This window comes from Brachyistius frenatus, unplaced genomic scaffold, assembly GCF_029030835.1.
Source record: "Brachyistius frenatus isolate BFR_SWC_R1_liver_20210118 unplaced genomic scaffold, ASM2903083v1 Contig_199, whole genome shotgun sequence".
Classification (NCBI taxonomy): Eukaryota; Metazoa; Chordata; class Actinopteri; family Embiotocidae; genus Brachyistius; species Brachyistius frenatus.
In genome coordinates this window covers 57,739-83,541 of record NW_027210798.1, presented here as the reverse complement: position 1 = coordinate 83,541, position 25,803 = coordinate 57,739, and the positions used below count along the sequence as shown (strand labels likewise).

The 25,803-nt window shown below is 42.5% G+C and overlaps 1 protein-coding gene across 5 annotated transcripts in view; it reads left to right on the top strand.

Annotated features, from left to right (window-relative positions):
• Nucleotides 1-627: 627 nt before the first annotated feature.
• The window catches only part of antxr2a (ANTXR cell adhesion molecule 2a), a 78,999-nt gene continuing 53,823 nt past the window's right edge, over nucleotides 628-25,803 (top strand). The window contains exons 1-10 of one of the 5 annotated variants that reach the window (XM_069718791.1): nucleotides 628-1,069; nucleotides 5,036-5,107; nucleotides 7,883-7,954; nucleotides 9,968-10,049; nucleotides 10,143-10,247; nucleotides 10,389-10,457; nucleotides 11,895-11,975; nucleotides 14,731-14,791; nucleotides 15,061-15,156; nucleotides 18,156-18,225. In XM_069718791.1, the coding sequence (XP_069574892.1) occupies nucleotides 897-1,069; nucleotides 5,036-5,107; nucleotides 7,883-7,954; nucleotides 9,968-10,049; nucleotides 10,143-10,247; nucleotides 10,389-10,457; nucleotides 11,895-11,975; nucleotides 14,731-14,791; nucleotides 15,061-15,156; nucleotides 18,156-18,225 (881 nt within the window). In that variant the 5' untranslated portion in view covers nucleotides 628-896. Of the gene's footprint in view, nucleotides 1,070-5,035; nucleotides 5,108-6,125; nucleotides 6,163-6,257; nucleotides 6,316-6,595; nucleotides 6,617-7,882; nucleotides 7,955-9,967; nucleotides 10,050-10,142; nucleotides 10,248-10,388; nucleotides 10,458-11,894; nucleotides 11,976-14,730; nucleotides 14,792-15,060; nucleotides 15,157-18,155; nucleotides 18,226-25,803 lie in introns of those variants that run through there. The other 4 variants (XM_069718793.1, XM_069718792.1, XM_069718794.1 and 1 more) reach the window with 4 other exon arrangements.

Below are 25,803 nucleotides of genomic sequence, written 5' to 3'. Positions count from 1 at the left end.
CAAGCTTCTGAAAAAAAAAAAATCCCTCACATGTTTTTGAGATATATATTATAAATAACTTCAGTGGAACATAAAGAAAATAGTTACTTTTTGTAAATTTCATACCAAACGTGAATTCCAGCATTAGTTGTCCAGAACCCTGTTTTGAACTACGAAGAGAAAACGTAATTATTTGTGCTTTGTGAATATTTTAATGTGTCATTATCATGTAGCCTGAATCAGAGGTTGATACAGATGTTGTTGGGTGTGCGCAGAGTGTGTGCGCAATGGGAACTCCAGCATTGCCTCAGTAAAACAGCTGGTTCCATCTCCGGCATGCGCACTGGACTGGAAACTGAAGATGCCTTTGAGTGATGTCGAAATATTGGAATTCCGATTTGGGTAAACGTTTATAACACCACTATATGGGGTACTTTTTTTTTTAAAAAGAATATATTTTGCTGGGTGATGTGTTCAGAACCCAGTGGGTGTTAAGACTTTAAATAAGTTTGTCAGAATGACTGCAGTAAATTCGGCCTGGAGCTCTGAGTAATCCGAGCCATGAAGGTGCACCTGAAGGCAGCCTAACTTTTCGCCTTGGTGTGTACTTCAGCAGAGATAAGTTTGCTCCTCGGAGTGATTCGGGTTATCTGCTAAACAGTGAGGACGAGCCAGGGGGCCGGGCTGGTTTAACGGAGGATGTGAGTGAACGAGCCGTGACTCAGGACGATGTAGAAATCACCGCTGATGACGTCGGCGCGTGCTTTCCTTTATTTTGCAGGTCGATCGGTTAACTTGTGTTGTTGTGGAGGAGTTGGGCATGTAGCTGCTGTCTCCTACCAAACCGTCTCTGCACTCTTGTCAACAGTTCAACAGTGTTTCGTTTTGACCTCGTACCGGTTCGTTTGAGGCCGTAAATGATGGAAAAGTTGTATCGTCATTTCCCCGCGGAGGAGAAGCGTCCTCCCGGGAAGAGTCGGTGGACTTCGGCGGCGGCTGCTGTGCTCCTGCTGGGGCTGTTGGCCTCGTCCTGCTGGGCGGAGGAAGCGTCCTGTCACGCAGCCTACGACCTCTACTTCGTTCTCGACAAGTAAGTAAAACGAAACGAGCTGAGGAAGTTCCTCCAGAGACGGTAACATGATGAGTTCAACTGGTTGTTCCGACCTGCTGCTGTGGCCTGCGGAGGAGGACGAGATGCTGCTGGAGGGTTTGGGGGAGTTTGGTGCGCTTTGGTGCGCGCGTCACCGTTTTCTGTGATAACTTCTGATTCCAGTTATTCCTTCTGAACATTTTCTATGCAGCCTAGTGTTTGAGGAAACGGGTGACACCATTGAAGTCAGATGTGGTACTTAATTCGGCCTCGTGGTGACCCGCGGTGTCACAGCATCCAATGGCGGTCAATAGAAAAGCTGCAGGAGTCTGTTGGGTTCCTTTCTGCTTCATCATTACATCATTGACTCAGGCCTGCACAGCCCTGACCACAACCCAACCTGCACCTGTTGATGGGACGTTGAGCTGCTGCTCAGCTTTCATTGTTTCAACATGGGAGGAGATGGAAATAAATATCTGCCTGAACAGTGAAGCAGGGTTCATTAAAAATGTAATCTCTGTAATCAATGTTACATCCCATTTTTTAATACTCTCAATCCAAGGAGGTCAACTTGTGGGAATTTCAACACTGTCACATATTCCTTGAACATATGTGACCATTTAATCCTCGAACATTCCCAAAAACAAACCGTGAAGTGTATGACACGTCCTCCAATGTTGCGCGTGAGTCATGCAAACAAAACAAAAAGAACTGTATCAGCATTAGAAACAGATTTTGGGACTGCATCGCTCCCCGAGTCTTCAGACATCATGCAGATCCTTCACAGCCACATTCAGTCAAGTCAGCAGAGCTCTGCAGTGCTGCAGCAGCGTCATGCAAAAATACCTCCAGTATATCACACGAGTTTACAGCCTTGACAGCAACTGTTTTTAATCCTGTCCCCCCCCGGCCTGGAGCGGTGCCATCGCTCAGGACCGGGGAGCTGAAACACTGCTCCCCTGACCCATTTTCAAAGCACCCCGCCCTCATCTAAATTACTAAATTACAGGATGATGACCAAGATTATTGGCACAAGTTTCACGAAGTGCAACGATCTTAGTTTGATCTGCATTTTTGTGTGCATTTGCAAGTTGTGTGTTCGGTTTGGTTCAGATATAAAAGTTTATATATGAAATGTATATCTGTGGTGTTCGGCGCTTTACCAGTTTGCCAGAATGTTGAATGAGTGGTGAGTTTACTTTATCCCTGCAGATAAAATATCTTTACTGTTGGACTTCCTGATGGGACTGATAAGTGTAAATTCTTCATGTCAGCAGTTTGTGCTGAAAGTTTTGCTGCAAGCAGTCATCAACATCTCAGTGCAAAGAAATGTCTGTTTTCTTGTACTCTAACCACAGACTGGATATAAAAGTGTTCGCAGCTTCAGGTCTGAAAAACGGTTCCGATCCAGAAGTGTCTTCAGCTGCAATACCAGCGAGTGCCACTAGAGGTCGGCTCCAAAAAGCCTCCGGCTCCATAGACTCCCATTCAACGTCTCTCATCAAATCCAAAGTGAATAAAATGTGTCCATCAGTTATCTCGGTGTTGTTAGCTAAAGTCACTCCTTCTTCTTAGTTTTCTGGAGGTCCATCTGAAAATAATCCCTCATTCATTAGAAAAGAAGATTCAAGAAGACCTGTTTTTGGGGGCGTGTCTGTTTGATTGACAGGCCTGCGGTGCAGTCAGGTTACAGCTATCGGTGGGCGGGACGTAGTATCGTCAGGTTTCCGATCAGATCGGTCAGATCCACCGCTGGCTCCTCCCCCAGCTCGTCCAAATATGGTCACTTCCTGCTCCAAACCGCTCCGAACTAGCAAAGATGGTGACGGACAGAATCTGAACTGGAGGATTCATAACGTTCACAAACCAACGATGACATCACTGATGGTTGATGACATCACTGATGGTTGATTGTAACACGAAGATATGATGTTTCTATCTGAGGTTAAAGGTCAGGGACGTTTTTGCTGTTTGGTTTGTTGCTCTTTCCAAGGACACCTCCTGTGAACTGATACTTCTAATGTCACTGTAAGCTTTATTTATTTAGGTTTTACTGATAGTCGAGTTCTGAGTCTGTGATCCAGGTCTGGAGGTGGCAGGCGGAGTCACCTCAGGACAGTAAACGAGTGAAGTCTTTCACTTTTCAACCCCATATTTATTCTGCTAACTCAAGTATGTAACTGACAACTACTGGGCCAGAATAAAATCCTCTAGCTTCATATAATTTAATATCAAAGTAGCAGCCAGTAAGAAACTGGTATTGATCAAGTAGTCTCACTAGATGAACTGACAAATAAAAAAACCCTCCTATTTTGTAAAAGAAATACCTCCATATCGATATCTGTAAGAATTTAATGAGAAGATCATTCCTGATAAATTAGAAAACTCCCCATAAACAGGTCGATTTATCAACTCTGAGCCTCCACATGTAAATGAGAGAGCCAGTAAATCTTTCCACTGAGACCGTGCAGATGTAGTCAGGAACACTTAACCACAATTAAGCGCTGCTAATTGCCGCTGATACTCGGGTTATTGTCAAAGGTTGGTGGAAGTTTCCTTTCCGCTGTGTGACCTTGTCTTTGGGCAGCGGGGGAGGAGGAAGAGGAGCCATGAAAGATGAGCCCCCTAATGGTCAAACTCTTCTGTTTTATGTTCTCCGCACATACAGAGAATTGTAATTATTGGTTTAATTACCTCTTTGTCGTTACATCAAGGGCACATTTTACACGCTGTGTTCATTGTAATAGGATTTGACTTATTGAGGGGTGAGAGGGGCCGAGGGGCCACAGGTTGACTCCCACCTCACACCGATGTGTCCTTGTGACAAAATGTATGCTTCGTCTTCTGCAATCACCTCGTCCTCATTAGTTTTAATGAGTCTGAAGACAGTGGAAGAAGTACTAATACCTTATGCCATCTTTCTCTGAGTTGTTAGCTAAAGTCACTCCTTCTTATTAGTTTTCTGGAGGTCCATCTGAAAATAATCCCTCATTCATTAGAAAAGAAGATTCAAGAAGACCTGTTTTTGGGGGCGTGTCTGTTTGATTGACAGGCCTGTGGTGCAGTCAGGTTACAGCTATCGGTGGGCGGGACGTAGTATCGTCAGGTTTCCAATCAGATCGGTCAAATCCACCGCTGGCTCCTCCCCCAGCTCGGGGGGGGGGCGTTTCTGTTTGATTGACAGGGAGTTCCCCCAGCAGCCTGGGCCTATAACAGCATACCTGCAGGATGGTTCAGGGTCACTCCAAACTAAAAGCTTTTAAAAAGGAAACTATTAGCCGAATCTTAAAAGTAGAGGGGGTGTCTGTCTCCTGATCCAGAACGGGTTCATGGAGCTGGTTCCTGAGATGGGACTGAATCATGAAGTCAGCAAAGCACTTTGTTTGGATGGTAGAGTTCTATGAAGTCTTTAAGATATAAATCTTTGTCATTAAGGGATTCGTAAATAAAGACAAAGACTTTAAGTTTTATTCCCATTGAACCTATTTTATAGGGAGCCAGTGAAGAGAAGCTAACATGGGAGAAATACGAGCTCCTGTCAAATCTCTCTGCAGAATTTCGGATCAGCGGGAGGCTTTGAGTTTTGAGAGCTCGCATGTGTTACTAAACTGAACAAATGAACTTGAACTGACTCGTAGTTTGTTTCCTGAACCTCTTTCTAATGACATCCTGCTCATACAATAAATCCCTATAGTGATTCTTCTATTCCTATTTTGGAAACAAACTCTTATCGGCCAACTAGATTTGTAGAGAGAGAAAGCTCCTGTGAACATTTGAGGGATCTAACAGCTGAGGTGGCTGCTATAGTACACAGACTTAACAGTGCAATCATCCAGCATGTGGCTGGTGTTAATGTCCAACTGTGGTTATGGTACAAAGCACAAATAGTGTACAGTATTTTACTCCCCAGCACACAATCTGCTGCCACCGATGAGCTGCGAGCTGACTGTTGTTTTCTTCTCTCAGGTCTGGAAGCGTCGCCACCGACTGGTTCGAGATTTACTCCTTTGTGAAGAATCTTACTGACCGATTTGTGAGGCAAGTATGAAGTTACTCGTGTCAAAGTCGTGTATTGTCTTTGGAAATTTGAAAAAATAATGTGGGTTTCATAATTCTTATATATTGAAAGACCTGCACGGAGTGAAGGTTTGCAAGGAGGAAATGCTGCTAACAACATGGATCCTGATAGAAATGTTTGTCGTAAATCGATAAAATCACAAGTACCAGAATTTATTTTTACAAAGTCCTCTCTCCAACAACTGATCGCAGGAAATTGAAACAAAGATTTATGAGTTGGGAAAACAGAAGAACACTTTCTGCTGCATCCCCTTATTTTACATCTGCTTGATATCAGCACGGCGGTTTTCTGGGATAAATGTCCACACCGTCATTTTCGGCCTGCTGCACAGATTTAAAGGACTTCCCATCTGTTTTTCAAACTATCATTTTGCAAAATCCACGACATTCTTTTTGCTCATAATTCATTAAAAAAACCAAAAACCAAAACGTTAGAAAGCGGCTTGAAGCGTTCAGCTTGCATAACGTTTGAGTCAAACTGCGCCTGCCAGCACAGTACAGACGGCGGCGACCCAGCCAGAATGAAGTGGTTGGTTGAAGAAAATAGCAAAGGCACCAGGTGGGAGTGGGTGGCAGAGAGGAGCAGTCTTCTGGGCTGTGAGAATGGCCATTTGCACCGGGGGGGTCCGGCTCCACACTTATCCCGCTTCCACCGGCGAGCGGCTGACAGGCAGACAATGTACAGTAAAGCAAAAGAACACTGGAAGGCGACGAGGACAATCTGCTAAACAATGCTCGCTCACCAAGAGCACTTCTGTTCCGCCATGTGGAGCAAACTGGACTCCTTCATCACCCCCCTCCCCCTCCCCCTCCCCCTCCTCCTCTTCCTCCTCCTCCTCCTCCTCCTCCTCGAAGAGAAAAAAAAATCCCACCACCACCCTCTGATTTGTCCTTGGCACCAGCGCCTCTTTATCCCAAGTCTTCCTTAGTGATAGAAAATATCTCCCATGTACATAAGCTCTCCTGAAAAGCTAAAGTTTGACGTGAAGTCGCCACCCACCACTTCTCCCTCCGTGGTGAGTTTTTAGTCCACATATGACTGTGGAAGTTGCAGACAGGATGTGGATGTATACGGCTGCTACCGCTCCCTTTGCCAAATCTGCCCGTGTGGCTTAAAGATTGCGCTATGTTTGCGGGGGAGGATCGCGACTGGGCCATGTGTCATGTGGGTGAGAAATATCAGCACCTCTCCTTATGCTGCGAAGGCTTCGGATCTCTGAAGGAAACACTTGTGCGCTTAATTATCTGAAGTTTAACTCGCTCTGTGGGACGGCATCCGCTGAGGTGGGAAGTAACTAAAGTACATTTACTGGAGTACTTGCTGTACTCGAGTATTGATTCATCTGGTACTTCGTTTTTATTTTTTATTTTTATGATCTCCCATTTTCCCCTCAGATTGTGTCGAGCTGATTGGAAACCAATAATAACAAAGTTATAATTACACATTACTTCCTAACTCGGTGTTAAAAGGTTGGTCATGTTGCATTGTTCCCTCAGAGTGTTTAATGTGGATCAGTCATCATTTTATTAAACTACCGATGTTAGTCTTCAATTGAAAAACAGCCTCGTGGATATTATCTGAAGAGTTTATCGAATTTTTAATTAACATGTAGGAGCATTTCATCTGAATGCTAAAAGCACAACATTTTTTGAAAGTGTTTGAAAAGATGTGAAAAACTTCATCCTCCTTTATGAAGTTAAAGTGGAGCAGCAGTAACGACGCGTGTTGGAGAAGTTTTAATCATCACGTACATGGATTTGGTTAAAAGGAAATTTATGAATTCAAATGTTTTACTTTTTATTTTTGATACGAAACTCAGATATTGTATTGGCAATGACATCAGAAATATTCAATTAATATTCATTGTCGCAAATTGTGGATCTTGTGAATTTCTGTCTGGTTGTATTTTGCACTTTTTCGTTCCCGTGTGGAAGATGATTTGGCTGAATTAGAGGCGCTTTGAAAGAGTTTTCAGATGTATTCTCACATCCTCGTCTCTGTTTCTACTAACTGAAGCTGGATATTTACCCAGAAACCAGCTGTGTTTATTAAAATAATCAGTTAATATTTGTGAGCTGGATAATTCTGAGTGCTCTGATGTGACCGAAGGTTACTGAATGTAAACATCAGCGAAGACTAAACTTCAGAGACACATCAGAGCTTCTGGTGACAGTTAACGCCCTCAAGGACACAGGTCCAAAACATACAGTGTGTGTGTGTGTGTGTGTGTGTGTGTGTGTGTGTGTGTGTGTGTGTGTGTGTGTGTGTGTGTGTGTGTGTGTGTGTGTGTGTGTGTGTGTGTGTGTGTGTGTGTGTGTGTGTGTGTGTTTGTATGCCTCCTCACCACAACATGCTTCCTGTCTGATTAATCACTTCCTCGAGCCCACAGAAGCTGCTTTAAGTCATCCACTAATATTAGTTGACATTAAGACAGCTCCTTCTGTTTGCTTCATTATTTATGTGTTTTTTAATTTTTTTTTTAACTGAACTGAACTCATGTGAAATCTTTATATGAACCTGTCAGTCACAGCGAGTAGTTTTCATGTTTGTCTGAGGGGGAGGCGGTTTGAAAAACAGCTCGATGGACAGAAGTGATGCTTTTATGCACTAAGTAAATAAAAATGCTAAAAATAATGTCAGAAACTGATTCTGCTGCTCTAAAACAGGATCCAGCTCTGCGTGGGACGTTGTGAAGAAATGCCGTGTTTTCTATTAACTTTTGTTTTTCTCTTCAGCCCGAGAATGAGAGTCTCCTTCATCGTTTTCTCAGCACAAGCAGAAGTCCTGCTGCCTCTGACCGGAAACAGGTACTGACCTCTGAACTTTGACCTCACGCTCAACTCATGACACTCAAACATAAAACGTCTTCACAGGTTTTACATTTTGTGTTAAAAGCAGCCGTGAGATTACAAACGGTTTAACCCTTCTTCAGGTGTTTGTGGTGGTCAGAGATCAGCAGAGTTTTATGGTTTTATTTATCTGAGTTCTGAACTGGGATCATTTGCAGATAATTAATTTGCAGGGTTAACATAAACATAAACAGATCATCATGTCAGATTCTCACCAACATTTCCTGTAAAACATGACACATATAATTAGATGAATATTTAAATAACATCTCGTATATATTTCCTCATGCTGATATATTTGTCTGTTACATAGTTCGGACTTCGTCTTCATGATGAACTCAGAGCAGCAACAAAGAATAGAAAATGAAAAATGGACCCCAGAGAATCAGATCTGTTTAAAATGAACTGATGTTTATGAAAGAAACATGTTTCAGGTCATCATAAGGTCATCTTTCTTTCTTTCTTTCTTTCTTTCTTTCTTTCTTTCTTTCTTTCTTTCTTTCTTTCTTTCTTTCTTTCTTTCTTTCTTTCTTTCTTTCTTTCTTTCTTTCTTCCTTTCTTTCTTTCTTTCTTCCTTTCTTTCTTTCTTTCTTTCTTTCTTTCTTTCTTTCTTTCTTTCTTTCTTTCTTTCTTTCTTTCTTTCTTTCTTTCTTTCTTTCTTTCTTTCTTTCTTTCTTTCTTTCTTTCTTTCTTTCTTTCTCTCTCTCTCTCTCTCTCTCGTTCTCTTTTTTTTCTTTCTTTTTTTCTCTTGTTCTCTCTCTTTTTTTTCTTTCTTTCTTTCTTTCTCTCTCTCTCGTTCTCTTTTTTTCTTTTTTTTTCTTTGTTCTCTCTCTTTTTTTTTCTCTCTCTCTCTTTCTTTCTTTCTTTCTCTCTCTCTCTCTCGTTCTCTTTCTTTCTTTTTTTTCTCTTGTTCTCTCTCTTTTTTTTCTTTCTTTCTTTCTTTCTCTCTCTCTCGTTCTCTTTTTTTTCTTTCTTTTTTTCTCTTGTTCTCTCTCTTTCTTTCTTTCTTTCTTTCTTTCTTTCTTTCTTTCTTTCTTTCTTTCTTTCTTTCTTTCTCTTCTCTCTCTCTCTCTCTCTCTTTTTTTCTCTTGTTCGCTCTCTTTTTTTTCTTTCTTTCTTTCTTTCTTTCTTTCTTTCTTTCTTTCTTTCTTTCTTTCTTTCTTTCTTTCTTTCTTTCTTTCTTTCAAGTGTTTTAGGTGCCATTTATCAAAATATTCTATTTTCGACGTGGTCTGATATTTCACGTTTTTCCACTACCGCGTCAGGAAAATGTAAATTCCTGACGAGCTTTGACTACAAGATGATGAATTCAAAGACTGGGTGATAAAAATAGCCGACAGAACAGCTGAATGTAAAGTACTATAGATCTGTAAATACAGGAGAGGGAACCGTTCGCTGCCACGCCAGCGATAAGAAACATGCTCCCATTTGATAAATATTTTGCTCAAGAGTCAGTGTGTTTCTAAGGGTGATAATAATTGTGCAGAATGTTTAATTTGTGAAAAGCTTTGTACCAAAAACACCTATGAGCTTAAAAATTCATGGGGAGCAGAAAAGTGAACAGAAAGGGTAATGCTAGAAATATAAAACAAAAGTCAGGCGCCTCAACATCTGAACCTTCTGTTCAGTATAATGTTTGCATGGTGACATGAGGTCGAGGTCAGAGGTCAAATCTCCACTCAGGCTCTATATCCTGAAAAAGACTGAGATTCAGTGAATAAACAACTCTTCTTCTCTCGTTAACATGTTTTCTTGCGTTGATTCATCAGCGCGGTCGTGACTGCAGATTTAAAGCACATCAAGAAGCTTCAGTACAGAAAGTGATTATCAATGAAGTTTAACTTCCTGTTTTTCAAGAACCAAAATGTTCAACCAGAGCGCAGAGAAATAAACATATCTGGAAATGTTATGATATATTTTTAGCACTGTGAAGACCAAGTGGATGACCTTTAATCTGATGTGTGTTTTAAGATACGAGATCGAAGAAGGTCTGAAGCGCCTGCGAGCTGTTAATCCAGCAGGTGAAACATACATGCACGAAGGAATCAAAGAGGTCAGTTCACCCTCTCCAATAATTAAAGACATTTGATCGTGAACAATGTTTGCGATATCTGGACCAATGTTTGTCCTCGCTGTGACCCCGAAGGCTTCAGTTCAGATCCAGAAACAGTCGACCAAGTCGTCGAGCATCATCCTGGCTCTGACGGACGGGAAGCTGGTGGTCTACGTGCACGAGCTCACCGTGAAGGAGGTGAGCTTCACTCTGACTTTCATATTTATTCATTTAATCACTGAACTCTGTCCGGCATGTATTCACTTTCATAGCGTCTTATTTTGATCTCTTTCCATTCAACCTGTTGCACATCATCCACACTTTCATTTTGAACCGCAGGCCGATGAAGCAAGGAAATACGGCGCTCGCGTTTACTGTGTGGGCATCAAGGACTTTGACGAGCAGCAGGTAAGAGAGCTCCTGTTTTAATCTGCAGCAGCTGAATGTGTGCTCGGTGATTAGGCTTTCTGTGTAACACACGTCTTCATGTTGGAAGAGTGACAAGAAAGGTAAACAACATCAGTGTTATCACCTGAGTGGGGAAGATGTGCGGAGTGATGTTCCACCTGCAAACTCTCCCTTTGTGTTCCCGCAACGGAGAACAGAGGCTTCAGCTTAAATTCATGTCACTAACAATGGATTAAAAAATACTAACTGACTCACGGCAGAGAAAAAGCATTTCATCTGCATATTTAGTTTGAAATCGTCTTTTTTTGTTTGTTGCTAAAACAAGGTGGAATCCTGTGAATCCAGGGGAGTTCTGGAGTTTGCAGGACTGCAGTTTCTGTATATTATTATAGTTTCAGGTCTCTCGCTGTCTGCAGTGATTCACAGATATACTTTGGATGTTTTATTGAAGATATTTTTGGCATTATTTATTTATGAATTACAGAGAGAGATATGACATGCAACAAAGACAAGAGAAAGTGCATATTTGAACCAATCGCTGGTATTTTTTGCACTCGATTGGCTGTGAAAATGTATTTTACACTCCTCATGATACAACAGTATATGATAAATAAGTGAAAAAGGGAACAGACACTAAAACAAAACAGAAGAATTACAGAAAAAGTGTCCCTCATCATGTATTTCTCCTTAAAGTGCATATTTATTAATTTCTTAAGACATGAGAAGTGAATTCTTTGGTGTTGTATGATTTGTTTTCTCTGTTAATGACATTGTGTTTTAATTAAGTTACTCTCTTAGAAGTGGAACAAGTGAGTACATAGACTTTACATGTGCACAGACCAGCGGGGTCATGTGACCATCAGTAGATTCTGTTAAACACAATGTATTGGGGCTGTAACTATTAATAATAATAATTAGAAACTGTGGAGAAGAAGCATCGTTTTTTTTGGCTGTGAAATCTTTAATTGGCCAACGACACCGTTCACATTGTTTTTATTGTCTTCAGTATTTGTCTCCTCCTCAACATTTAATCTGAGCTCGGATAATAATAACAATGATGATGATGATGATGATGATGATGATGTTGTCAGGCTGTCCGAGCTTCAGCTCCTCAAGTCACTTTACTGTCCCTCCTCCAACATGGTCCCCGGTAACCATTGGTAACCCTTGGTAACCATTGGTAACCATCCTGTGATGAGTGCTTATTAAGTCAAAAACAAAGACAATATTGCTCCCAGTTTGTGGCGCAGTGATATTTATTTATTTTTTTTTGAATAGTTGAGGAAAGTGTTTGCCACAGTCATGCCATCTGCTCCGTCTCCTCCTGCCTGTGATATGAAAGGAAAAGACAGTGCTCAGTCATAAAGAGGAAAAGAGGAAAGCAGTGTTAAACCAGCAGCACGCCTTGTTTACTCCACTCTCTCATCGTACCAACAGCTTGCTGAAATTGCGGACACCAAAGACCATGTGTTTCCTGTCAAAGATGGCTTCCACGCTCTCAAAGGCATCGTCAACTCGGTAAGTTTGTGACTCCGTGTTTCCCTCTGAGTGTGTTGATCCGTTGGTCTGTGTGTGTGTGTGTGTGTGTGTGTGTGTGTGTGTGTGTGTGTGTGTGTGTGTGTGTGTGTGTGTGTGTGTGTGTGTGTGTGTGTGTGTGTGTGTGTGTGTGTGTGTGTGTGTGTGTGGTCGATGCGGGAGATTAACAGGTGAGTTCCAGCTGAATGTCTCATCTCAACATCTTGACATGTCGGTGTCCACTAAGGTGGTAAAGTCGTGCAGATTATTGGTAAATTGGAGTAAATGGCCGGACGAGTTGTTTCTTTTGGCTTCGTTAAAGTTTGTCACGAATGAAAGCTCAGTGAAGTTGCTGCATGGAAAATGTCTGTGGAAATAACGGCTCGTTGTGGAGAAAATGTCTCCGCAGCAAATTACACGCTGGAACGGGAACAGCTTTACGAACAGTTAGTGTCCGGATGACATCCTGTTCACTCTGTTTTAATGTGTCCAGCATCTAAACTTTTCTTTTCCTAATTATAGTTGTGACTGAATGCCGGCATCATACAGCGATCACATCCTGTCAGAGTGACGTTACTATCAGAGTCGGAGCCCTTTTAACTGTGTTTATATGAAGTTTCCCATGCAGCCTCGTCCTCCGCTGCCAACCACTTACTGATACTTTCCATTTGCTGTCAGCAGAGGTGGGGTTGTATGGCACCGTCATTCAGCAGAGCTCTCTGACCCGGGCCGGACTTACATCTGTGTCAGAGCCGACAAGGCCAGCAGTGTTCAGAGAAAAGAGAGCAGAAGGAGATGGAGGGACACGAAGCCAAAGGGCGGGACTCGTTTGTAGTTAGGAGGGAGTGTGAAGGAAGATTGATGAGGCTGTCTGCTACAGGAGGATCATGTAAAACCTGCGGCTCTCAATCTCTGCAAAACATGAAATGGGAACGATGCCTGGCTGCAAAAAGAAAATGGGAAAAATGGAGATTTGTCATGTCAATCTATTTGAACAAAAAACATGTATTGATAACAAATATACTATGTATGCAATTGCAGAAATTATACGACCTCCAAGTATCTTCTCGAGTCTTTTAAACTGAATCTAGGTTATCTATATTCCATATATTTTGTGCAAAATGAGTAAATAAATATGCGAGTCATTGAAAACAAGTGTAATACCAAGAATTAAGTGTGTCTAAAGCCTCTTAAAGATGCACACAGTCTTTGCCGTTAACGTCACATATGTGTTATTGCACGCTTTCAACACACCAATTATTCCCCCAACTGTTGGAGTGGCTGCGTGAGGAAGCCCAGGACAACAACAGAAAGCCGAGGCGCTGAGCGCGGTGACGCTTCCAGCATCCAAATGAAACCCGGAGCATTCCTCTCTGATTAGTAATACTGGATTCCTGACTACTTGGCCTCCTTTCTTCTCTGTTGGATTTGGAGGATTTGAGATCATCTGTGCAGCCTCTTGCTGCAGGATCCTCGCTGCCGCTGTGATCGAATGACAAAACTCACAGAAAGAGAAGTTGGCTTTTCTGGACCGTGTCGGGACGTTTATTCTTCCTCTTTGTTGTCTGAGCTGCAGGCCCTTTTGGGAAAACCCCAAATTGCAATTGCACGGCATCGTTATCATTAACTTCCCTCAGCTACTGAACACAGCTGAATTTAACAGCCTGTGCAGATATTTGGATGTTAAATAACGAGACAGAAAGTTCCCTCCCTCGTCAACGTTCCCACTTAATTATTTCCACTAAAGGAATAAAAGCATCCTCATCCTCCCCGGCAGTTACAACACTGGCTGAGACATTTGGACGACTGCCTCCGTCCCGTAAATCATATTTGTCACTCGATCCCGGATAAATGAATGAACTGAACCAAACAAAGGATCTGATCTCAGTGTTCAAAGCTCCTATTTAAATATCTCAAACACTGAGGATGTAGTTTGTAGCTCTTCTAACCCTAATAAATCACTTCTCGCCTTAAAAACTTCTGTATTTTTGCTGCAAGAGTGAGAGGCAGTTTTCCTCTCAGGGGGAGAACCTCGTCTTTCCCGGGGTCTTCCCACCATCTCCAGCTCAAACAGGCAAACACTCAGTTTTGTTTTATTTCCCGTTTTTCTTATTTCCTGTGCGCTGCCAAGGAAGTAATTAGACGGGGAGAATAGTGGCTCAGAGGAGCAGCAGCAGATCCGTTTCCTCCCAGCTGTCATCGTCAGCCCTCGCCCCTTTTAACAGTTCCATATCAAATCATCATATTTAATAAGGCTGCTGTAAACACTTCCATCTCCCAGTCCTCAGATTGAAGCTTCGCCCAACATCAAATGAAAGGTTCAAGTGTCCCATATTCCTCTTAATATGCTTCTTTCTTACTCGCTGTGTTCTGGGATTTGCATAGTTTGTCCTCTGTTGATTTATTGAATCGCAGCGGATCGTGCGGCTCCATGACAGTGGGCTCACACGGCCCTCTTTATATGATAATGCAGGATCCCGGAGGTTTTTAATAGAACTGAGGAACAGTAATAGTCTTGCATAATTTCCCCATAAAGGCTGACACAGCTGCTGTTGTACCTCCTGTTCTCCTCGCCGCTGACACTCGGCGCTCTCCGTTAGCCGCCAGGCCGCGGTCGGCAGCGAGACGTCTCTCAGGTGTTGCTCCCTAATCTGTTTTCTAAACTTGACAGAGCTGATAACGGCGGGGTCTTGATGTATTTATTCTCGGCCCTCCAGCAGTAATGTACCCATTTCATTTATTTTTCCTCACCCTGCAGATATTAAAGCGATCGTGCACGGAGATCCTGAGCGTGGAGCCGTCCAGTGTCTGTGTGAACGGTAAGAGATCCTCCTGCTGAAGATTCATCCTTTTTTTTTTTTTCCCTGCATGCTTACTGAACTTCTGCCATCTTTCCAAGAGATATTGGAGATACTGTATTTGTCAGATTCAAGCAGTGGAGAGTCTGCTCACAGAGGAGGAGTAGATCCATGTTGGCAGCGTAAAAATCACATGACGGAGCACCGAACATAAGAAAACTGAAATCATCTCAGCTTTTTGCAGTTTTTTGCCCTAAAGTCGAACTGTTTATGGTTCCTCATCTCCACAGAGTCCTTCGACATCGTCCTCCGAGGGAACGGCTTCGCCCTCGGACGCAGCAACGAGGGCGTCGTCTGCAGCTTCATAGTCGACCAGCAAACCTTCAGTAAGTAGTGGATACGGGTGGAGGCTGGTCACATCTCTGAACCGCAGGGGTCAAAGTTCAAACCGCGGCACTAAATGTTCCTCCGGCACCGCTCACAGGAAAAAAGACAAATCAAATCAAACTGGAATTTAAAACAAAAAAAATGTATGTACTTTATTTTACTAAAGAAACAAAAAACATTTACACAAGATGCAACATTATGAAACATGCGGTTGATCAGACATTACAATGATGGAAATGCATGTCAGTTCATTCATTAAGGAGCCAGTAGTCATCTCTTTGGGTTACATGCACCATTTTTTCCCCAGTATTTCACAAATTTATCAACCTGCAGATTTAATAAAAAAAAAGACCCATTCTCTCCATATCTTGAATGTTAGTCGTGATATCTATCCAGTCAGACTTTGTTGGAGGTTCAGGCTGTTGCCTGTTTTGATGTTACAGCCTTCTTACTAGCTGCTAGTAATATCTTTAGAAGATATTTGTCTTGCGCTAACCGGTGAGCTGGAATAATAATACAATAAATCTCGGAGAAAGAAGAGTGCAGTTCCTCACTGAAAACATGCTGTGATGCCTGTATGACCTGGACGGCTCCAAAATATATGGACATGGTTTCCTCCAACACAGACCGCTTCCTAACTCACCCGTCTGTTTACGATGGTTCACTGCAGCCAGATCTTCAGGTAGAGTTCACACTTCATATGAATGAAGAAAGACTTGAAACACACACTCCCGTCAAAACTGCACACATTTTCTGGCAAACTGATTTTACTCTGCAGACTTTTTGTAGCGTCTTAATTAAAAACAAATATAAAAAAATGCTTGTGCTGTTAAAAATACCAGACAGGAAAGTCCAAAATCATAAAAAGTAACATTAAAAAAGCTGTTAAGAACACACACACACACACACACACACACACACACACACACACACACACACACACACACACACACACACACACACACACACACACACACACACACACACACACACACACACACACACACACACACACACACACACACACACACACACACACAAAATCAAGAGCTAAAGTTGCTCTGTGAAGGTATATGAATATAAAAAGGATTTGTTATTTTATAGAAACATGATTTATTTGCTTGACAACAAAATCTTCTCTTTTTATTTTCGTAAACTTCCACATCTCTCAGTCGAAAGATGAGAAAAACATGATTAATTGGACTTTGAGTAAAACCAGTTTTTCCCTGACGGTGTAAACCCAGTCTGGGCTGGAAGCACATCTGGGCCACCGAAACTCTGCAAATTGTCCTCCATGAATTTATACGTTGCATCCTGTGATCTGATCAAAGGTTTCCCTGGAGACACAAACTTGCTAACTCAGCAGTAACAGACCCTCCACCCTCTTTACCCCCGTTGACCCGGTCTGCGAAGGCGTCGTCGTTTCTAATCAGGAACTTTGGTCACTGAACATCTCAGCAGTCAGGAAGTCCTGTTGTTCAGCTCGCTGTAATGTGAATCATCCAGAGGTTGAAGGCGGTAAACGGAGCGCGGTCCGGACATGTCTGTTATCTCCCAGCAGCGTCTTATCGATACGCTCTGAATACAAAGGAAAGGAGGCTATGTAGGTCACCGTGCGCCTTATTTTGAGCTCGCAGTCTGTTCCGTTCAGAAATCCTTTTTCAGGAAGGAAACGGGATTTGGCATCAAGAGCCAATCTTTTAAAGCTCTCATTTGGCCGTGGGATCTGTGGGATCGGCGACTGCCAATGACAACACTTCCATCCCTGACAAGTTATTTTTGATTTTCAACATTTCAACTAGACTAAAATACTTGAGCATATTTTTTTTCCTCTTTTAAAAAAGAACCTCATCTGAAATTAGGAAGTGGCCATTAGCAGATGTCTTCCTGTTAGTCCTTTCTCAGTTTAGGCTGTCTCACATTCGCCCACTTGGGGCTATTTATTCCCTCATTGGCTTTTGCATGTGTTCAGTGCAGACCTTTTTAACAGTGGGGCACCTCCATAATTATGGACAAGCGTCATGGCAACTATGGAGCTCACACAGCTCATATGTGAAACAGATGCTTCGATCGTCTCCGTCACCGAAACCGTCGGAGCCTCTTTGAGACAAACAGAAAAAATATCAGTAATCTGACTGACCTCCACGACTGAAGACGGGTCAGACCTTTATCAAAGTGTTCTGATCAACACACACACACACACACACACACACACACACACACACACACACACACACACACACACACACACACACACACACACACACACACACACACACACACACACACACACACAGAGATTATAATCCAATCTGTGATCTATTTATTTTTTTATCCTCATGCAGAATTACATTTCTGAAATATTAAAAATAAGACTATTTATTTTACGTTCCTGAATTCAACAGAAACGTGTACATAAAAAAGAAATGAAGTTTACAATATAAGTGGTATTTAATTCATTAAACTGAGTGCTTGTGCTCATGAAACAAAAAAAGCTATTTCCAAATTAAGTTGCTAATGATGTTTGAAAATGATTTCTAACGCAAGAACTTATAATATATTTTTATTTCATATGAACAAATGTTTCAGGGTTTAGTTGTGATGACAAAGATGTGATGCTCAGTCTGTTTTAAAGATTTTAAGGCACACATTAGAATAAAATACATTTACACGGTTTTTATGCTGATTTAATTCATATCTTGGCGTGTTTCTAAAGCAGCGTTTATGGAGAATAAATTCTGCCTCGGGATCATTCAGTGTGCCTTTTATTGCAGTTACCACGTCTGTCCACAGGGGCCGCTGTTGTGCAAATTGCATAGGCTCGTTTTACAGAAAAGAAAATATAAAATGACAACAACTAATAGAATATAAACTCAGATGCAGACACACACTGGAAATATACACCGTTATAATAGCTACAGTTTATGCAATCTGTTTTATTTATCGTATGATATAATCTGTGAGGTTAATGTCAATCTTTTTTGAAATGTTTTTGCAGATCACAAGCCGAGCACTGTGCGTAATGATTATCTGCTGTGTCCTGCCCCGAAGCTGCATGAAGTTGGACAGTAAGTAGCGAGTGGGATTTTTGTTGGAGGGAAGAGCTGGCAGAATATTTCAGTGTTGCATATGGTGCAAATATTGACTTTATAATTAAATATTGGTATATCACTGTCACATATTTCTTAATTATGTGGCAGGTTTCTCAATTACCAGAACACAGTAAAAACCAAAAAGCTGTTCTACTTCCTTATCACCTTTCATTTTTTTCTTTTACCTGATTCAAATCATTTTATGAATTAATTTAAATACCATTTAATATGTTAAATGAACATGTCACTAGTGTCTCTTGACGAGGGTTTTCTGGCGTGACCTGATCAGAGGTTCAGTCTGCAGGAGTTTTGGAGGATCTATTGGCAAAACATGAAATATAATATTCATTATTGTATTTTCTTTTGGGTAAAATCACCTGAATCTAAAGATTCTTGTGGTTTTGTTACCTTTAAATGAGCCCCGTTAGGGAGCGGGTCCTCTTCCTGGGAGCAGCCATGTTGCACCGCCATGTTTTCTACAGTAGCCCAGATGGGACAAACCAAACACTGCTTATAGAGCGAGACTTGTGAATTTATCTGCGAGTTTCACAGCCTGCATAGATTCTCTTACACATTTGGAAGGAGAAAGGGAAGCAAGGGGTGTTCAGGGTGGTTGCAATCTGAAACTTCGCCAATAGATGCCGCTAAATCCTCCTTTAAAATTTGGATTTGCGTTTTTTTGTTTGGATGAAAACTTAAAAGCGAACGTCTTTTTCTTACTTGCAGTCGAATTCCACGGTTTCCTACGTCTGTTTCAAGGTTGAATCTACAGTGAATACTGAGTTTTAACCAAGTCTTGTTGTGAAGGAAGGAGAAAAGAAGGGAGCACACTTCACATGTTATAATTTTACAGTAACACAAAACTACCATGTAATCTGCAGTTATTGAATACTTAAGTAGTTTTTTATAAGTTATTATTAAAGTCCTTTAGAGCCGCTTGAAACAAAATTGGCCAGTGAGTGTAAGAACTGTTCTGTTTTTGTTTTGTAAAAAAAAAAAAAAAAAAATGAGCACAAGAAATTAAACTACATCCTAGTAAAAACAATATGGTAGTGAAAACCAGATTTAAATCATTGCCATAAATCAGAAAAAATATTGCTAATAAATAAACATAAAAATGTAACTTTCTCGAGTAAAGGACTGAAAATATTCACAGCATGCATGAAAATTCTAGCAACATTTCCAGGAAGTATGTTTTCCAAAACAACCCATATGTAGCTCATCTGCTGAGGATTTAAGTTTAGCTCTCTGCATGATGAAGGCATCGCATCGCATCTATAAATGGGACCATCGAAATACATATAATATGTTATCAAATGAATAGTTCTGTTTCCAATAATAGTGAAGGAAAGAAAAAGAATAAATCTAGAAGTTTATCTTTCAGTCGGCTCAGTGAATCCTGTCAGATTATTCATCTTTGACTCTGACGGTTTTCTTTCTGTTTTTCTTTCTGCGTCTCTGAGCGGCTTTCCTGCGTTCAGTTCTGCTGTTGGTTTGTTTCCTTTTTTTGATTTAAATTACCGTGTCTCTCTTAAGTTTAGCAAAGATGTTTCTCGCCTCTTGGTTTGTCTTGGTTTTACGTGCATGGTATTTTTTCCTGCTTGTTGTTTTTTATGTCTGTTTTAGTGCGAATAAGCAACGACTAAGTCTATAAATCAGCTGTATGTTAAAAGTCTAGTGTGAAGACGCAGTAAACAGAAAAACACTCCATACATCCATCTCGCGAAGACTGAAGTAAAAACAGTGTAAATATGTGTTTATTCCAGGCTGCATCACTATTGTTTGATGTAACGGCATCTCTTATAATCCCAAACCGTAACAGATGATCACTAAGGCATTCTAGATGGAACAACAGATTTTAATGTCCTTGCTGACTTCAATCCAATCAAAAATGTATGATTATGAATGCCGCCGGCTCCTGAAGGTCTTCCAGCTCTAAAAGAGATTATGTATCATATGATGCTGTAACTACTGCAAATCAACTCGAACCTCACGTCAGTGCGTCTTCTCATGATAACATGTTTTTGTAGCCACGAGCTGCAGAAGGAGGCATGTGTATATGTGCATGTGATTTCTATTAAAACTAAATAATCTTTTATACAGAAGTGAAACCGCGGCCGAAACAACAAGGAGGAATCACTTTGAATCATTTGTAGACCTATAACAAGTAGAAACTACATCATATTACATGTTATATGATATTCAGTTCTAACTCTATTTTCCCATTGAGGAGGTGGAGCGATATTTGTAGTGATGGGCAGGATGTGATGTCATGAGGATTTGACCGATCAGATCTCTGGGTCGGAACTACTTGTTGCAGAATTTGGTAGAAATATCATTAAATCCCATTAATAGTCTTGCTGCCGCTTTTTGGATCAACTGGAGGTTTTTCAGAAAGTCACTGAAACATCCTGAGAACAAACAACCATCCAGCAGGGTTTCAATCCTTCATGGATGATTTCACAACTAAAGCCAGAGATGTTTAAAAGAAGGAACTGAAAATACGGTTTGAATCACTGATTTACCTTTAAAGTTTTTTCTGCACAATAACCTGACATAAAGTCAAAGCATTCCTAACCAACCAGATAAATCCTCCTTTGTGCTTTTATTCAGATATTTTCTCCTGAATAGAAACCAGGAAATCCAAACAGAATTGGATGTCTTTCAACCAGCTTGTGGAGGTTTGGGTAAAAAGAGGAACTTGAGTGACTACATGTGTAAACCTCAGGCCGATGGAACGTGCCCACCATTTGCAAAAGGCCTGCTTAATTAACTCTTGGCTGCCGACAATGACCCATTAAGTAGTTAGCTGGTACGGGCGGTGAGTAAACACATCTGCTGGAGGGGCTTTAAAAGGATGTGCGACAGATGCAGCCGTTCCCTCTTCCGCGCTCTCCATTTAAATAATTCACCATGCGCCGCCTATCCCTGCACCCGGACCACCTGCATGGAGCGCCGGCGCTCGGGAAACTTCCGTCTCCATCCATCTGTCTGCTTGTGCTCCATCACGGCGGCCGGCGCTCCTCCAGCGGCTCCACCCAGCCGGAGGAGAGTTGCCGTTTCACTGCACATTCCTGCGGCCTCTTTCCTCTTTTATAACCGTGTTTTCTTACACATGGGGCCTCCTCAGCGCATGAATCTCTGCTTTAGGCCGGGTCACATATTTCAGATACGGCGGTTATTGGAGTGGAGATGCTCAGCTGCAGCCCCCCCCCCCCCACACACACACACACACACCTCGTCCCACCGGGGTCCCGCCGCACACGGCTCCACATCCGTCCTCGGTGTCCAGGAACCACCGTGTCCTCCGTCGGTCATCGAGCTGTACAGGAGCACTCACGGCGGAGGCATCATCTGCGCTGACAGCTGTGGCATCAGGCCTGAAACGCTGGCATCTGCTCCCCCCACCCCTCGCCCCCTCCAGCCCCCCCACCCCACCAGTATATCCCCATTAGGAGACCCAGCGCACCCTGCTGGGGCGCCGATCGGGAGGTTAAGTGGCTACGCTCTTGCAGCAGCATGTCCTCACCTGGTGTTTTCACAATAATGATGGAGGGCAGAAAATAACTGAGGTGGGGGGGCGACACCTGCTTTACAAAGCAGGTACAATAGCTAATGTTAATGCTGGTTAATAATTAAGCAGGTTGTCCCGGAGCTTCTGCGTGGCTCCATCTGCTCCAGAGGGGGATGAGGATGTTTATGATAGAGATGTCCTGTCGTCTGATTGTCCTCCATGTTGTGGCGCTGACATGCTGCGTGTGCATGGATCTGTCACGTGATTGAAACGTGCGATGAGCTGGAGCCACCGCTGGAGTGGAGCTCAGCCTCGGCCACGTCAGGGCCAGTTTATTTACTGATTGCGCTGTTTTTTTGAGAGTGCACGTTTCACTCTGGATACACAACTTCTCATCTGGTGTGCAGGCTTCACGAGGCGTTCCTCAGAACTTCTGCCACACAAACTCCTGCCGAGCGATGACTCCCGGATGCCGAGTGACAGGCCTCACATATGCTCCGCCCTCAATTATTCAGCTTCCTCAATTTTCACATGTTTAAGAGAAGTTTGAAAGCCATTAGCGTCACCGTCGTCAGGCGCTCCAGCTGCGTGGCTTCACCAAAGCTTAGCGTCACAGCGGGACTACTTTCTGACAGGTCGTAACGAGCCGGGGGACGAACTTTCCACGACGTGGAGCCGGAGACGCACGGTGAGGAGAAGCCTTCTGCATTCAACTGGTGTCCTCGGGAGCCCGTCTCTCTCTCGGCCTACATTTTGACTGATCCCTCGGCCCGGTGACGATCTGCCCTCTCATCTCTCATTTATTCAAACATAAGCGCCGGCCCACCGAGCAGCTGCATCTCGCTCCTCCGTGTCACTCACTGGCTTTTACCGCACAAAGTTAAATGACAGCCGAAGATGCTCTGAATTATTCATCCAGCTTTTTTAAAAGTCACTCAGTTGCCTTTTGTGATTCTTTTGAACCCTTTCCCCCCATTGTAATCTTATTTTTGTCTGCACATCACCAAAGATGCACACGTTTGTTTGTAGGACTAAAAAAACAAAAGCAACTGAAGTTTTCTGTTATAAATTGAGTTTTTTTTTTTTTAATTTAGCAATTAAACTAAAATATCGTGTAAAATGACCATCACAAGGTTTGCCTGCCTGTCAGACCCACAGACTGGATATAAAAGTGTTTGTAGCTTCAGGTCTGTAAAATGGTTCTGATCCAGAAGTGTCTTCAGCTGCAATACCAGCGAGTGCCACTAGAGGTCGGCTCCAAAAAGCCTCCGGCTCCATAGACTCCCATTCAACTTCTCTCATCAAATCCAAAGTGAATAAAATGTGTCCATCAGTTCTCTCGGTGTTGTTAGCTAAAGTCACTCCTTCTTCTTAGTTTTCTGGAGGTCCATCTGAAAATAATCCCTCATTCATTAGAAAAGAAGATTCAAGAAGACCTGTTTTTGGGGGCGTGTCTGTTTGATTGACAGGCCTGTGGTGCAGTCAGGTTACAGCTATTGGTGGGCGGGACGTAGTATCGTCAGGTTTCCGATCAGATCGGTCAGATCCACCGCTGGCTCCTCCCCCAGCTCGTCCAAATATGGTCACTTCCTGCTCCAAACTGCTCCGAACTATCAAGATGGTGACGGACAGAATCTGAACTGGAGGCTTATATATATATATATATATATATATATATATGTATATATATATATGTGTGTATATATATATATATATATATGTGTGTGTATATATATATATATATATATGTGTGTGTGTGTGTGTGTATATATATACATATACATTTCTATGTATATATATATGACTTATGCTGCGGTGTCGGAGCAGATTCTGGCTGCTCAACAGGGACTTTGTAAATTAGCCGTCGGTGTCTCTGCGAGCAAGAAGAGATGCCGTGCTCACTATGGTTGGGTTGTGGTGCGTTAAGGATGTCCAGCGTTGTCAGGCGAGCGGGGGAGTGGGGGAGTGGGGTGGGGAGTGGGGTGGGGAGTGGGGGAGGAAGTGGATTCGTCAGTGCAACTCGCCTGGGAGCTTTCCTCCTTCACACGGCCGAGTCCGCGCCTCCAGCTTGATTAACAACCTGCCCACCATTATCAGGAATGGAGGGTGTCATCTGAATTAGCCCCCCCCCCCCCCGCCCCCCACTCTGCACCAGTACCTAGTTAACATGCACAAACCCAGAAGAGCGTCAGCGAGCTGCTGAGGCTCACAGCGTCTCAGCAATCGGACACAAAGAGGCGTTTCTGATGGAAGTAACTGATGCCGTGTTCCAGATGATGTTCTTCACTTCGTACACGAACACACTCCTCTTACATACTGGTGTTGTGCAGGAGTTTACACATTGCTGCTCTGCACTGACAGGAAATTACCTCATCATGTGGACACATCAGCCTCCACAATATCTGCAGCTTTAAATTCTTCTGTCCAGCAGCAGCAGTGGAAAAGAGCGCTTTTAATTTGAAAATGCTTCACATCGTGGCCCCGCCCCTTCCTCTACGGAGCCAAGATGGCGACCGTTTAAGTATCCAGAGTTTCACACTTCTTCTCTGGAGCGTTCGTTCTGAGTGATTCATCCTGGAACTTGTGGTGTTCTGATGTTTCTGTACTGACAGTGAGAACACCGATGCACTCAGAGTAGAGAGTTAGAACAAGTACAACATCTGGAACACAAGTACAACATTTAAAACACATCTGGAGTCTCACTTGAATTTGAGAAGGAAGTTTGTGTTTTTTTTTGTTTTTTATTGTACTTATATTTGCGTTGTCTCGTGTAGGTTACAGCTGTCATTCTTTCAATCTTTTCTGACGTTGGGTTTTTACAGATTTGTTTTGAGTCCAGGCAGGAATTATAATTTATTCAGCCTTTGACTTCTTTAGTTGAGCCTATATATTGTTTGTTTGTGTTTTCTGTTTCCAGTCTGTTGCTTTAAGAGAGCCGATAATATCCAATATACATACAGGTTAAATGAAGAAGTAATCTTGTTCGTAAGGACGTTACCTGATTTAAAGAAGCTTCTTAAATGTGAAGGATCAGCACCACATAGAGTATCTAATGAATCAAAGATCAAATAAAAGCAATTGTATTAAATACAAAATTAATTAAGAAGAAGCATGAAGAAGTTGGGTTCGGTGTCAAAGTGCATCCGGTTTTAAAGCTCCATGAATCGTAGTTCAGATATGTAGTGTGGTAAAAAAGGTAAAGGTGCAAAGAAGTCAGTTCAGAATATTTGGAATGAACTGCATAGTAATGGACACATGGTCGGGTTGCTCATCTGTTCAGAACCACAGGAGAATTAGTGGCCCGAGGCAGCGCCGGGGGCCTCATCCGCAGCAAAGAGAGCGGTCCTGTTATTATTCCTGGGCAGCGCTGTGAATGCAGCCTCCCCTGGACGCCAGCGTGATCCCACAGCCGGCCGCTCACACACAACGCCACTCTTTCTTCTCTGCTGGGTTGGAGGGAGGATTGTTGGAGGGAGGATTTCAGGCGTTTCATTCGTTCCATATCCCGAATTCTCATTAAACCTGCCGTAATTGGATTGGGCATAATAGACATATGGAAATTGCGGTGCCGTTCATCATTAGGGTTTTTAATTGCGCCCATTTTTGCCTCTGCATTTTTTCCCTCTAAATAAGTCATAGGAGTTCACGAGCCTTGTTACCTCAAGTCAAGTTACTTCATCCACACACACTGACGGCTGTGATAATGAGAGATGCCCCCCCACTCCCCTCACCCCACCCCCCGAGTTTCACAAGTTATTTTACTCCTATTGTGTTCTTTATTGAGCTTCGTGCTAATGTGACCGATCCACTCGTTTCCTTTTTTAGGTGAAACAAAATAATTTCTCTCTGAATTCTGCAGCTGGAAATCACAACTGGACCTCTGAGGAAGATTTTAATGTTCCATTTTACAATAACACTTGCAGTATATATGTAGTCAGATTCACTTTTAAACATGATGTAAATGTTTGATTATTTAATTATCCCTCATGTTTGGGTTTTATGGAGTTGTTGAAAAACACAGAACCTTCCTTATTCTTCAT